Source organism: Notolepis coatsorum, assembly GCF_963971535.1.
Source record: "Notolepis coatsorum genome assembly, chromosome: 19".
Taxonomy (NCBI): Eukaryota; Metazoa; Chordata; class Actinopteri; order Aulopiformes; family Paralepididae; genus Notolepis; species Notolepis coatsorum.
The window spans coordinates 32,815,141-32,829,255 of NC_140183.1; the positions used below are offsets into that span (position 1 = coordinate 32,815,141).

Here is a 14,115-nt window from a genome sequence, read left to right on the forward strand (position 1 = left end):
TAGACGTGTCTGTGTTTAAATCCATCCAAGCACTGTGCTTAACCTTTTAACTTCTGACTTCCTCTTCTATATCTTCCTGTCTCATAGGAAGAGTATGTACAGGAAGGAATCCATTGGAAGCCTATTGAGTACTTCAACAACAAGGTTGTCTGTGACCTCATCGAGTCCAAATTGGTGAGTGGTCCACATCTAAATGGAGCCGTAGAACACCATGAACACCACCTACTCCCATGAACACCACATACTCTCATGAACACCACCTACACCCATGAACACCACATACTCCCATGAACACCACATACTCCCATGAACACCACCTACACCCATGAACACCACATACTCCCATGAACACCACCTACACCCATGAACACCACATACTCCCATGAACACCACCTACTCCCATGAACACCACCTACACCCATGAACACCACATACTCCCATGAACACCACCTACACCCATGAACACCACATACTCTCATGAACACCACATACTCCCATGAACACCACCTACACCCATGAACACCACATACTCTCATGAACACCACATACTCCCATGAACACCACCTACTCCCATGAACACCACCTACACCCATGAACACCACATACTCCCATGAACACCACCTACACCCATGAACACCACATACTCTCATGAACACCACATACTCCCATGAACACCACCTACACCCATGAACACCACATACTCTCATGAACACCACCTACTCCCATGAACACCACCTACTCTCATGAACACCACATACTCCCATGAACACCACATACTCCCATGAACACCACCTACTCTCATGAACACCACCTACTCCCATGAACACCACCTACACCCATGAACACCACATACTCCCATGAACACCACCTACACCCATGAACACCACCTACTCCCATGAACACCACCTACTCCCATGAACACCACATACTCCCATGAACACCACATACTCCCATGAACACCACATACTCCCATGAAAGTCTCCATATCTGACTCAAATGCCATGCTAACATCTTGGCTGCATCTATTTTCATGAACAGATTTGTTGTTTTCCCCTGAAAAGCTGCTCTATTGTGCCTTAATACTGGGTCTAAAAAGGAAGAAGAGCAATTCTTCCTCAGATACTGTATTATATCACAATGGTGAAACCTTCAGAAAAAACAAGTGACAAATACTGTAAGATGTTAGCATGACATTTTATTCGGATGTGGTGACTTTCTTCAATGTATGTGGTGTTTGAATCACATTTCAGATACACTGGAAGCCAATGGCAGTGATGAATCACCATAAAATAACTACCAAATCATTCAGTAATAATAAAATATTATGAAAAAAGAAGGGCGTCTTGATTTTTGTATCATGACTTGGAACCAACATGTCAAAAACACTGGTATGGTCCTTTTGATCAAATCCAATCCTAGGTCTCTCACCAGAACAATGTGCTTTTCTCTTCAAATTCCATATTCTAAATATTGACTCCAAATGGTCCAGAACTCATCCGCCCGACTTCTAACCCAGACCAAATCCTGGCACCACGTCACCCCAGTCTTACAAGACCTCCATTGGCTTTCTGTCTCCCACCAGATCAACTACACAATCTTCGTCCTCATCTACTCAGCCCTTGGCCTTAAATACCACCAGGAGTGTCTTAAAAGTGATACGCTGGTTTATTGGAAGTCAGTGAAAGGAGTGAAGTGGAGAACAACGGCTTTGGTTTTGATTAGATTCAAATGTATTGTCATCATACAGTACAAGTACATTACAATGAAAAGAAGTTAACCAGAGTGCAAATGTAACCGTAAAGTGCATTAACAATACACAACGTACAAGTGATTCAATGTGATATACATAACAAGCTACTGATGCTAAACTGATATGTACAGTATAATTAAGCTATACAGTGACACATGTATAAATAGGTATAAAAGGTGGAACAGTCAAAATATACTATGGTAGTAAGCAGTGATGGGAATAACGGCGTTACTAACGGCGTTAGTTTTTTCAGTAACGAGTAATTAACGGATTACTCTTCCAATCTTAATAACGCTGTTACCGTTACTGCCAAAAAATGCAGCGCGTTACTATGATTGAAGCTGTTTTTTTCATCAGACCAACTAGATATCTGCGCAGAGAGGCAATACTTTTTTTCTTCCTTGTTAGTGGGCAGTGCGCGAGACAAGCGCATACATGCTGACGATTGGCTGAGGTTGAGTACAATGTCATGGTAAGCCAATCAGAGGTAGAGGTGGGCGGATGTTCAAAATCAGCAGAGTCTGACACACAGCGACAACACAGTCAACGACAGACCACTTTGATAGTTTGTTTGGCGAGCCCAAATAATCCAAAACGAATCCAACGAACAACACAAGCGAGCAGTCAACGACAGACAGAGTCCATGAGCGTTTTTTGTTCACTCTTGTGTTAGTTGTGTTGCAGTGCAGGGCACTACAGTAGTGGAGGCTCTACTGCTGACAGCCTTATCAACATACAGTAGTGCTGCACTTCCTGGATTAATAGCACAGTCTTCAGGTGCTCAGAGATATATCTGTATGCAGGGCCGCCTGGGAGAAATGCGAGGCCCTGTGCGAGATTTAAACGCGAGCCCCCCCCCCCCCCCCCCCCCCCCCAAAAGGTTAAAAAAAATATATATATATATATATTATATATAATTTTTTATTTTTTTTCATACAGTCAACATATTCTTAAATAATAGCGCTGCCCGAGGCTGGGCATGATACAGTCAACATATAGCAAGAGAGAGAGCGAGAGAGAGCTCCCGTTCTACAGTCAATATACAGTGTACAGAGAGAGAGAGAGAGACACATTGGAAAGAAATTGAAATGCTATTTGGCCCTAAACAGAGAGTACACAGTGGCAGAATACCTGAGCACTGTGACTGAAGATCCTTGACTAGGTACAGACTCAGCGAGCACAGCCTAGCCATCGAGAAAGGCAGACTGTGTGTGTTAGAGAGAGAGAGAGAGAGAGAGAGCATGTGTGTTTGTCGTGTGTGTGTGTTAGAGAGAGAGCATGTATGAGAGAGATAAGCAAAGATGACCCCCTAAAGGATATTCAACTTTTAATGAAAGAACAAAACAGAAGGAAAAGATAACTTCACAAAGGCAACATGAATATACATAGATCCAAAAGGACAAAGATCAACACTTAAATCCAAAGAGAAGAGGGTCTATACCAGAGAAAACAAAGCAACAAGGAGCCAATGGCCGACATCAGCTAAATAGGCTAGCCAGGTAGGCTACTGACACCAGGCCACACACAGCTTTGGCCAACGGCCCAACGCTACCCAAGCTACACAAACGACCAAGACAATTCACACAGCACATGTCGTATCTCCAAATGTTGTGAAGTAACATATGTTTTGCCTAGAAAAAAACATCGTTATTAACAAAACATTCGGGAGGGGAAGGAAGGAAGAGTGGGGTAATGTCATGACATTTTCATTCATCTTACCTGCACCAAGGAACGCAGGGCGAAAGGCCGCAACACAGGTCTCCACGTTGACGAAAGGCCTCTCGCTGGCGGCACAAAAAGAAGCTATGGCCGGAGCCTTGTCATGGTGCAGGCCCGACTACATCTTCTGTCAAAGATGATGTCGTAGTCAGAGTGCCAGAACCCCCTGCTATTCTCACGGCTAATGTCAATGGTCGTAGCACAAGCTAACAGCTAACTCTAGGCTAACTGATAGCATCAAACTAACGTTCCCAGCCGAGCGCAGCCGGCAGCTAACGTCGTAGCTAAACAGCTAACTGGCTAACAGTTAGCTCAACCCGGCTATCGCTAACCATTAGCTAACGCAGAAGCAAGCTATGCGGCTACCACTGAAAAACTGTACAATGTGAGAAAAGCAATACAGGTGCTGACACCAGGCCACACACCGTTAGCTACTAGTACTACAACAGCTAGTCGGCCAGTTTGGCTCCAGAGAGAGAGAGATATCCACGGCGGGAATAGAATAGAGTTAATAGAATAGGTTAAAAACTCACCTAACGTCCAAGAGGATGGAGACAACCGCGTGGAGTTGATGAAGTTCATCTGCCAAACGACCATCCTCTTCATCTTGGCTGCATGCGCTGTCTCTAGGTTAGCTAACGCTAGTTAGCCTTTAGCTAAGCTAGCTACTAGCCGACATCATCATGGCTATATCCCGACTGCACCATGACAAGGCTCCGGCCATTTGTCCCGCCAGCGAGAGGCCTTTCGTCAACGTTCCTTGGTGACCGACCGACTGATAATGACCGACCTCTTCGTCTTGGCTGGCATAACTAAGCATAACCTCCAAAGCTGCACGCGCAAAATAGTCAAACGCAGCTGACGCACGCCGGCGTACACATGATGTAACCACTCCCTTCGTTGAAACCAATAGTATGTCTGCTGCAGAGCCCCAGAGCTCCAATAGTGAGTATGTCTGCAGACCCAGGAACAAGTCAGACACATTCTACAAACGTGTCTAATGTGAAATATATAAGCATATAAGCAAAACTAGATTTTAGGTCTGTGATGAAAAAGGGCCTCGCGGGAAGGGGGGCCTCGCAAAAAAAAATAATAATAATAAATAATTTTTTTTTTTTTTTTGTGCGAGGCCCTCCTTCCCGCGAGGCCCTGTGCGACCGCACTGCTCGCACACCCCCTGAGGCGGCCCTGTCTGTATGTCATGCATGTCTTAAATGTCATGATTAGTTTAGATGATTAGATTAGATTCTTATATCTGTATGTTGTGTATGTCATAAATGTCATGAATTGAAAATGGGGGACCCTGATGTAAACAAGATGAAAGTCTTTCTCTGGTCTGCATCCCCTTAACAATTGTGTGTATTTAGCTGTACTGTACTGTACCCATTCTGCAATCTTAATTAAAATGTTCAATCAATCAGTATATATTTGTTATTTATTTTTGGTATAGTGCTTAACAAGCATAATTTAATGTTTCCCAGTTGTGGCCTGTTGAGGGGCAATACATATCAAAAGTTCCAAAACATCTATTGTGTTTGTATTTGTATGATCCACTATATAAACATAGTAATTATAATATCTACATACATGGCATTTGATTGGAGGCTAGTCTCACTTTGTCCCACAGCAACATTAAAATAGTTTAGATTTGTGTATGTTTATGTACAAAATGTACTTGAAAGTAACGCAATAGTTACTTTCTGAAGTAACTAGTTACTTTTATAATTTGTAACTGAGTAAGTAATTTAGTTACTTTTTGGAAGAAGTAACTAATAACTGTAACTAGTTTAAAAAAGTAACTTGCCCAACACTGGTAGTAAGTCATACTACCATAGTATAAATAATACATCTAATTTATTATTATTATTATGATTCTCTCTCTCCCCTCAGAACCCGCCTGGCATCATGAGTATCCTGGACGACGTCTGTGCCACCATGCACGCCAAGGGTGAGGGAGCCGACCAGACCCTGATCCAGAAGCTGCAGGGTCAGATCAGCTCCCATGAGCACTTCAACAGCTGGAACAAAGGCTTCATAGTGCACCACTACGCTGGCAAGGTGAGTCCGCTCTACACACGAGTGTCCCAGGGCTCCAACGGTCATGGTCCGTTCTACACACAACTAGTCCCAGGGCTCCAACGGTCATGGTGCGCTCTACACACAACTAGTCCCAGGGCTCGAACGGTCATGGTGCGCTCTACACACAACTAGTCCCAGGGCTCTAACGGTCATGGTGCGCTCTACACACAACTAGTCCCAGGGCTCTAACGGTCATGGTCCGCTCTACACACAACTAGTGTCCCAGAGCTCCAATGGTCATGGTGCGCTCTACACACAACTAGTCCCAGGTGTTGGATACTCCGGTAATCAGCCAATCTCATCTTGTCACCTGCTCCTCCGTGACTTTCCCCTCTGCGTTGTGTTTGTTTTCAATACTTCACATTGGCTGTCACACACTATCACCCCCGTCCATGCAATCCGTTTCATAAGAATTCGACACTGGCAACGTGATCTTCCTCAGATCGTGATGTTTATTTTCATAAACATAGCCTCGTACAAGATGTAACAATTCTGTAATGTCCTTGAACAAACTAAATTCATTATTCTACCTCTCTTCTGCTTTTAGTCCAATGGTTTTGAGGCCTCGTCGTCAGCCAAAACCTTCCCGGAGCTAGCGATGTCGTGGCACTCCATTCCTTCGCGAGGGGAGGAGGGATCGTTTCAAAGTCTCTGTCAACGCGCCTGCTCGTGTCTGCTTGTGTCTTAGTCTAACTAGTCTTCTGAAGACCCCACAGCTTACCGTCTTCAAGTCTCGCAATGTCGAACTCTCTCTCGTGACTGTTACTATGGCAATGGCACTTTTGACCCAAATCACTATAGCAACGGCGATGTTGATATTACCAATCAACTCTTACCCCAAAACAAACGCTGTGGCTTGGTAATGCACTTTCTCAAGATCGAGTAACCATCAACCTCAGCTGTTGATGTTACCAGCACAGCCCAAATTCTCATCTGCTGCTATTAGTCTGCTGCTAACACACACTCTCTCTCTCTGTTGTCCTCCTCCTCTGAGATCTATGAGTAGATGCTGTCATCTACAGATATTTACATTATATACACATTGAAAAACAAGGATTCTATCACAGGGCTCCAATGGTCATGGTGCGCTCTACACACAACTAGTGTCCCAGGGCTCCAACGGTCCAATATTTGCTATACAGACAACTAGTGTTACACATTCACAACACGCTAAATTAGCCTGAGAAATAAAGACGTAATTCTGCACGATTGGGCGGCAGTTGCTCAGGAGGTAGAGCGGTCGCCTGGTAGTATGAAGGTTCCCGGTTCGATTCCGGCTCTTCCCGGGCAGCGTATTGAAGCATCCTTGAGCAAGGCACTTAACCCCTAACTACTCCAGATGAACAGGTTGGCACCTTGCCATCGGTGTGTAAATGTGAGGCATAAGTTGTAAAGTGCTTTGGATGAAAAGGCTATATGAATGCAGTCCATTTACCATGATCGCAAACATTTGCAGAGGAACAATAATTATGTGTCATCTTATTGTTCTGTTCATTTAAAACCAAGACAAATTGGAAAAGCTCTTGGGTGGAATACTGATGTCACAGTCTTGTCCCCAGGTGTCGTATGATGTCAGCGGCTTCTGTGAGAGGAACAGGGACGTTCTCTACAATGACATCATCGAGCTGATGCAGAGCAGTGAGTTGTAAGTCCAGCTCTGCTGTCTTGTCCTCAACCACTGTGCTTCTTTTAAAATTATATCATGCCATTTTAGAATTATAGTCTATTTTGCTCCAACAGTTACTTTCTGCATTGGCACTAAAGTTAAAGGACATCTTTAACCGTTACCAGAGATTGTCCCTATCTTTTATTAATATTGTGTTTGTAGGTTAATACAATGTGCTTATATCAGCTTACCTTACTAAACGTCATTCACACTGCCACTGATGTAGAAAATACTCTGAGACTTAAGTTGTTTGAAAGTCGCTAGACATGTGTAATTCACCCTTGGAAACATTTCTAGGTTGTGGTATATTTTCATATAAGAAAGAATTCATTATTAAATCCGCTAATAGCAACTAGCTTATTTGTGGCTTGTGTTTTATTATCAGGGTCATTTGCGGAATTCTAACAGTGCTATTACTGGCCATTCAGCTATTCTATAACCAGCCATTCTATAACCAGCCTTTCTATAACCAGCCTTTCTATAACTAGCCTTTCTATAACTAGCCTTTCTATAACTAGCCTTTCTATAACTATCCATTCTATAACTATCCATTCTATAACTAGCCTTTCTATAACTAGCCTTTCTATAACCAGCCATTCTATAACTAGCTTTTCTATAACCAGCCTTTCTTTAGAAAACTGGTGGACAAATTCTTCCTGCATTGTGACTAGTATCTCATGTAGGAAAAAACAAACTACAATTCAAATGTTGATGTATCGGTGAGCGCTTTGACATTTTGCTCAAATGTAAAGTCATTCATTGTCAAACAACAATATTAATGGGCAAGAAAAGTTAATTTTCTTTTAGTAAACACACAACCTGTTTCTGTTTTGGCCAGTCCCTTCATTAAAGGCCTCTTTCCTGAAAACCTGGAGACTGAGAAAAGGGGTCGTCCATCCACAGCCAGCAGCAAAATCAAGGTGAGGAGAGGGTTGTCTATGTAGATCAAGGAGAGGAGAGAGTTTTCTATGTAGATCAAGGTGAGGAGAGGGTTGTATATGTAGATCAATGTGATCTACACAGTGCACAGTGTGAACTCAATGAAAATGTGTTATTTTATGTTCTTCACAGAAAATGAGGTAAGGCCAATGAGTCTCGGGTTAAAAAAGAAAATTCATTGCATCATTTCTCTTTTAGTACACATTGAAGGTTAAGATCCACTGGGCTAGCGTAGAGGCTACTAGACCCACTGGGCTAGCGTAGAGGCTACTAGACCCACTGGGCTAGTGTAGAGGCTACTAGATCCACTGGGCTAGCGTAGAGGCTACTAGATCCACTGGGCTAGTGTAGAGGCTACTAGATCCACTGGGCTAGCGTAGAGGCTACTAGACCCACTGGGCTAGCGTAGAGACTACTAGATCCACTGGGCTAGCGTAGAGGCTACTAGATCCACTGGGCTAGCGTAGAGGCTACTAGATCCACTGGGCTAGCGTAGAGGCTACTAGATCCACTGGGCTAGCATAGAGGCTACTAAACCCACTGGGCTAGCGTAGAGGCTACTAGACCAGGGGTGGGCAATTATTTTTCCCGGGGGGCCGAATGAGCAACTGAAAATATGTTTGAGGGCCGGGCCAAAATTCCAAACTCAATTATGCATAATATTATATTTTATTTCTATATAAAAAGCAGTAAATGGCATTGTTTTGACCCCTGGTAAGAGTGTATGTTATTATTTGGCAATTAAAAGGTGAGGTTAGCTTTCAAAAATATAATTTATTCAAATAGAATTTATTTCCAAAATGATAAACAAAATGTGAAACATTAATAACAAAGGGCATGTATGGAAAAAGTGCTATACAAATAAAGTTATTATTTTGAGTTTCATATACTATTGAAACAAGGATTTTCTTAGCTTTCTAAAGACATCACATTATCTTATAGCCAAAATAAACAAGACATGTCACTGAACTGTGTAAAGAAAAGTGTCCCAGTAGCCTTTTTTACTTTACATGCCTATATTAAACATTTAATGATTTCAGAACTGTGCAAAAAAAAAAGAAAAAAAGTGTCTCATTTCACTTGTTATATTTCCACATTTTAGTGTTCTTCAGCTCTTTTTTTTTTTCATTCAGTGTGATGAATCCAGTCTCTGTTGAGCTTTAACAAGTCCATCAAAGTCAGGTTGCATGTCTGAGGTGGAGATGCGAAGCACAGCTGCCAGATGTTCATCAGTGAGAGAGGATCTGTACCTGGACTTGGTAAACGTCATGACTAGGGATGGGTACCGAATTCGGTACTTTTGAGGCACCGAACCGAAACACGTCGGTACTACCGAGTATCGAATCAAGTGAGAAACCAAAAAAAAATAAAAATAAAATAAAATAAAATCTTTTTTATTGTTTTTCTTTTTTTACTTTTTTTTTTACTTTTTTCTTTTCATGTCAACGTTCACATGCACAATATATGCTTACCTAGGATTTGACTTGATTCAACAACAAAGCAGTCGGAGCAATGACAAGCCGAAAACTGTCGAAATTGTAGTTATTTGAAGTTTGGATTTTTTTTTTTACGACTGAGGTAGGTAAATAAAATTTCTTGAGACTAAAGTACCGAAAAAAGGTACCATTGGGTACCGGTATCGATTCACAGGTACCGGTACCGGTATCGGTTCAAATGTGAAAGGTACCCATCCCTAGTCATGACTGAGAATGTTGTCTGTTCACATATAGGTGGATCCAAAGAGAACCAACATCTTCTGAGCATGTCTCCTCATATTTGGAAAGTTCTCCTCCTTGAGAGCAGAGTAGAACTCTAGCAGTGATGCTGACTTAAAGTGCTCTTTCAGACTGCAGGTCAATGAGTTCAAGCTGAACATCAGTGGGTGCACTATCAACACTGCAGGTAAAGGGAGAGGAAACCAGCTGCATTTCATCCTCAACCTTTTTGAAATCTTGAAAACGCGTTGAAAATTCATCATGCAGTGCTCCCAACATGGATGAGTACCTGTGCCGGTGATCAGCTGATGGTTTGACTTCTTTCAGGGTTTTCATGTGTTTGAGATTGTTGCTGCCTAGTTGCCTTGAAATTAATTGCAACTTTGTCATGAAGGCTTTCACATGGCTATGCATTTCATGAGCAAAAATGCCCTTGCCCTGCAGTTGTGTGTTCAGTAGGGATGGGTACCGTTCACATTTGAACCGATACGGTACCGGTACCTGTGAATCGATACCGGTACCCAACGGTACCTTTTTCTGTACTTTAGTCTCTAAAAATTTAATCTACCTACCTCAGTTGTGAAAAAAGAAATCCAAACTTCAAATAACCACACTTTCGACCGTTTTCGGCTTGCCCCGACTGCTTTGTTGTTGAATCAAGTCAAATCCTAGGTAAGCGTATATTGTGCGTGTGAACGTTGACATGAAAAGAAAAAAGTTAAAAAAAAAAAAAATATTAAAAAAATAATTTTTATTTTATTTTATTATCATGTAATCTTTCGCGGGCCGGTCAGAATCATACAATGCCCAGGTCTGTACTAGACCCACTGGGCTAGCATAGAGACTACTAGACCCACTGAGGCTACTAGACCCACTGGGCTAGCGTATAGGCTACTAGACCCACTGAGGCTACTAGACCCACTGGGCTAGCGTATAGGCTACTAGACCCACTGAGGCTACTAGACCCACTGGGCTAGCATAGAGACTACTAGACCCACTGAGGCTACTAGACCCACTGGGCTAGCGTATAGGCTACTAGACCCACTGAGGCTACTAGACCCACTGGGCTATTGTATAGGCTACTAGACCCACTGGGCTAGCGTAGAGGCTACTAGATCCACTGGGCTAGCGTAGAGGCTACCAGATCCCCCTAGAAAAACACTTGAGACGTCATCATACATGTCTGCCCTCCAGAAACAAGCCAACAACCTGGTGCAGACGCTGATGAAGTGCACGCCTCACTACATCCGCTGCATCAAGCCCAACGAGACCAAGAAGCCTCGTGACTGGGAGGATTCCCGGGCGAAGCACCAGGTGGAGTACCTGGGCTTGAGGGAGAACATCCGTGTGCGACGCGCCGGCTATGCCTTCAGACGGGCCTTCAAGAAGTTCCTGCACAGGTGAGGGGCTGGCGCTCCACCAGACTGATTCTGTATTGAGATGCTTCCACTCCTAACAGTCACACATGTGTACAGTATGCAGTCACACCGCAGTACAGCTGCAACCAATTATCCATTTTTATAGCAATGTATTCATATTATTAATATGATCTATTCATATTATTCATATTCATATATTATGTATTTATAGTGAGTATTCATATTATGTATTCATAATATATATTATAGTGTCTAATCACCTGACGTTTTCCTACCAAGATGTCTGTAGTGATGATGTAATGGACTACTATGAGTTGCTTGGTAATTTATAAAACGCCATGGATGGATGGGGACATAGAGTACTAGAGTGGGTGATACTCACTAGCACCAATCTTTTTTTTGTTATGTAAAGGTAATATAGGTAACATTGTCATGTAATATTTTTTTCATTTAAAGGTGCTATAGGTAACATTTGAATGTTACTTTAAAAAAATTAAATAAAAGGATAATACATCCACAGAGCTTTTAGAAAGGTGTGAAATAAAAGCATTGCTTTCCCCCAAAAAGTATTGATTAAAAAAAAATTGCTGGTCCAAAATTAATGATGTTGTTTACATGATTTTATACTCACTATACTTATTTTATACTTATCTATTTTTATCTAGCACAATCTCTGGAGCAAAACATAAAGAAGCATTTTATATAAAAGTATTCTGTACTTCTGTATGACAACTAATAAAGAAACTTGAAACTTGAACTTGAAACTTGTATTCCCTCCCTATTTCCCATTTGCCCACATGGAATGCACCCGAGTGGATAAATTACATGCTGGTGCTCTAGTGCGACATCTAGTGGCTGAATGTTAAGGGTGTGTGTGTTGTCCCACCATCCCCCAGGTATGCCATCCTGACCAGGGAGACGTGGCCTCAGTGGTGCGGGGAGGAGCGTCAAGGAGTCCTGCACCTCCTCGGCTCAGTCAATATGGATGAAGACCAGTACCAGCTGGGCAAGACCAAGATCTTCATCAAGGCTCCTGAGTCGGTACGACACAATGTAGTGTGTGTGTATGTGCACTTAATGGACATGTTGTAGTGTGTGTTTATGTGCACGGTACGGACAGGTTGTATTGTGAGAGAGGGAGAGGGATGGATGGAGGGAGGGAGAGAGGAGAGAGAGAGAGAGAGAGAGAGAGAGAGAATTTACATTACTTGGTTTATGTCAGGAGCAAGGTTTCTTCTACAAGGTGAAAAACTTTCTGTGAACATCTTTTCTGTGTTGGTGATGTGCCTTTTCAAGCTCTTATACTCGTTATACACATTGGCAGAATGCGTGCGTTTACTTTGTCAATCCAGGCTGATTCAATTGAAACATGAGAAACATAACTAATGAGTGTTACCCTTGATATTATGGATGATGCAAAGCTTCTTGACAATTGCCATGAAAACGAAATGCATTGACATCATGACACTTCCAGACCTTGCCCTAAATAAATCTGCATCAGCAAGGTCACACTCGACTCACGTGACAACATGCGCATGCTGAGAATTAATTACATATTTTCTATATATCTATTCCACATTCTCCCATTCCAAAATGTCTGGAGTGGGAGAATGTATTTCTTTTTAGTTTAAATCGACTCCCAACACTCCATGTTGTGATGTGTTGTTTCTTGTGTGTCCAGCTGTTCTTGTTGGAGGAGATGAGAGAGAGGAAATACAACGGCTATGCCCGGGTCATCCAGAAGGCCTGGCGCAAACACATTGCCGTCCGCAAGTATGTGAAGATGAGGGAGGAAGGTGAGTGTTATGGCTACAAGTTTTATATATATGACATGTTGACTGGCTATGAGTTTTATATATGGCATGTTGACTGGCTATGCGTTTTATATATGGTATATGGTTTTGATGGTTTTGATTTTTATTTATCTCGAACTAACACAACTATCACAACAAATTGATCAAATCTAAAACAATATGCATACATTCACATAGATACATATATCTACATACACACACACACATACATACAAACACATATACACACACACTCACACATAAAAATAAACCACCAAAACTAGGGCTTTTTTTTGGAATTCGAAGCTTCGGGCCGAGATTCGATTTTAATTTGAAGCTTCGAAATAAATAAAAATTATTTTCATATTCGAAGCCCATGCCCATTGAAAGAAGCTTTGAAGCTTCGAAGTATTTAAGACAGCCCTAACCAAAACATATAATTTGGTTAGAGAAGGGGCAGAAAGAAGCAGTGCTTATCTAGTCCTGCTATTAGTTTTATATATATGGCATGTTGACTGGCTATGAGTTTTATATATGGCATGTTGACTAGCTATGAGTTTTATATATATATGGCATGTTGACTGGGTATGAGTTTTATATATGGCATGTTGACTGGCTATGAGTTTTATATATGGCATGTTGACTGGCTATGAGTTTTATATATGGCATGTTGACTGGCTATGAGTTTTATATATATATGGAATGTTGACTGGCTATGAGTTTTATATATGGCATGTTGACTGACTGGCTATGAGTTTTATATATGGCATATTGACTCGATTCACAAATACCTACTGTTGCATCACAGCATTGGCTCCATGTTCACTATATCACATTGTCACTATTGTATACAGATAGTATTGCATATCTGTTTGACTGATGTCACTATAGTATACAGATAGTATTGCATATCTGTTTGACTGATTAGAATCAAAATATGGGCTAGGCAATATGGGTGAAATATCACATCACATTATAAAATCCTTATTTTTGGTATATTTACAGTATATTTTAAATTATTATATTTTTCCATTGGCATGGTGTGCCTGTTGTCCAATCTACAGCCTAAATTCAG

The 14,115-nt window shown here is 41.8% G+C and overlaps 1 protein-coding gene across 1 annotated transcript in view; it reads left to right on the top strand.

Moving 5' to 3' along the window:
• The window catches only part of myo1eb (myosin IEb), a 98,827-nt gene that overhangs the window by 57,769 nt on the left and 26,943 nt on the right, over positions 1-14,115 (top strand). Inside the window, exons 13-19 of the mRNA XM_084337010.1 lie at positions 88-174; positions 5,360-5,527; positions 7,108-7,193; positions 8,053-8,134; positions 11,063-11,268; positions 12,144-12,288; positions 12,929-13,043. Coding sequence (XP_084193136.1) covers positions 88-174; positions 5,360-5,527; positions 7,108-7,193; positions 8,053-8,134; positions 11,063-11,268; positions 12,144-12,288; positions 12,929-13,043 — 889 coding nt within the window. The remainder of the gene's footprint in view (positions 1-87; positions 175-5,359; positions 5,528-7,107; positions 7,194-8,052; positions 8,135-11,062; positions 11,269-12,143; positions 12,289-12,928; positions 13,044-14,115) is intronic.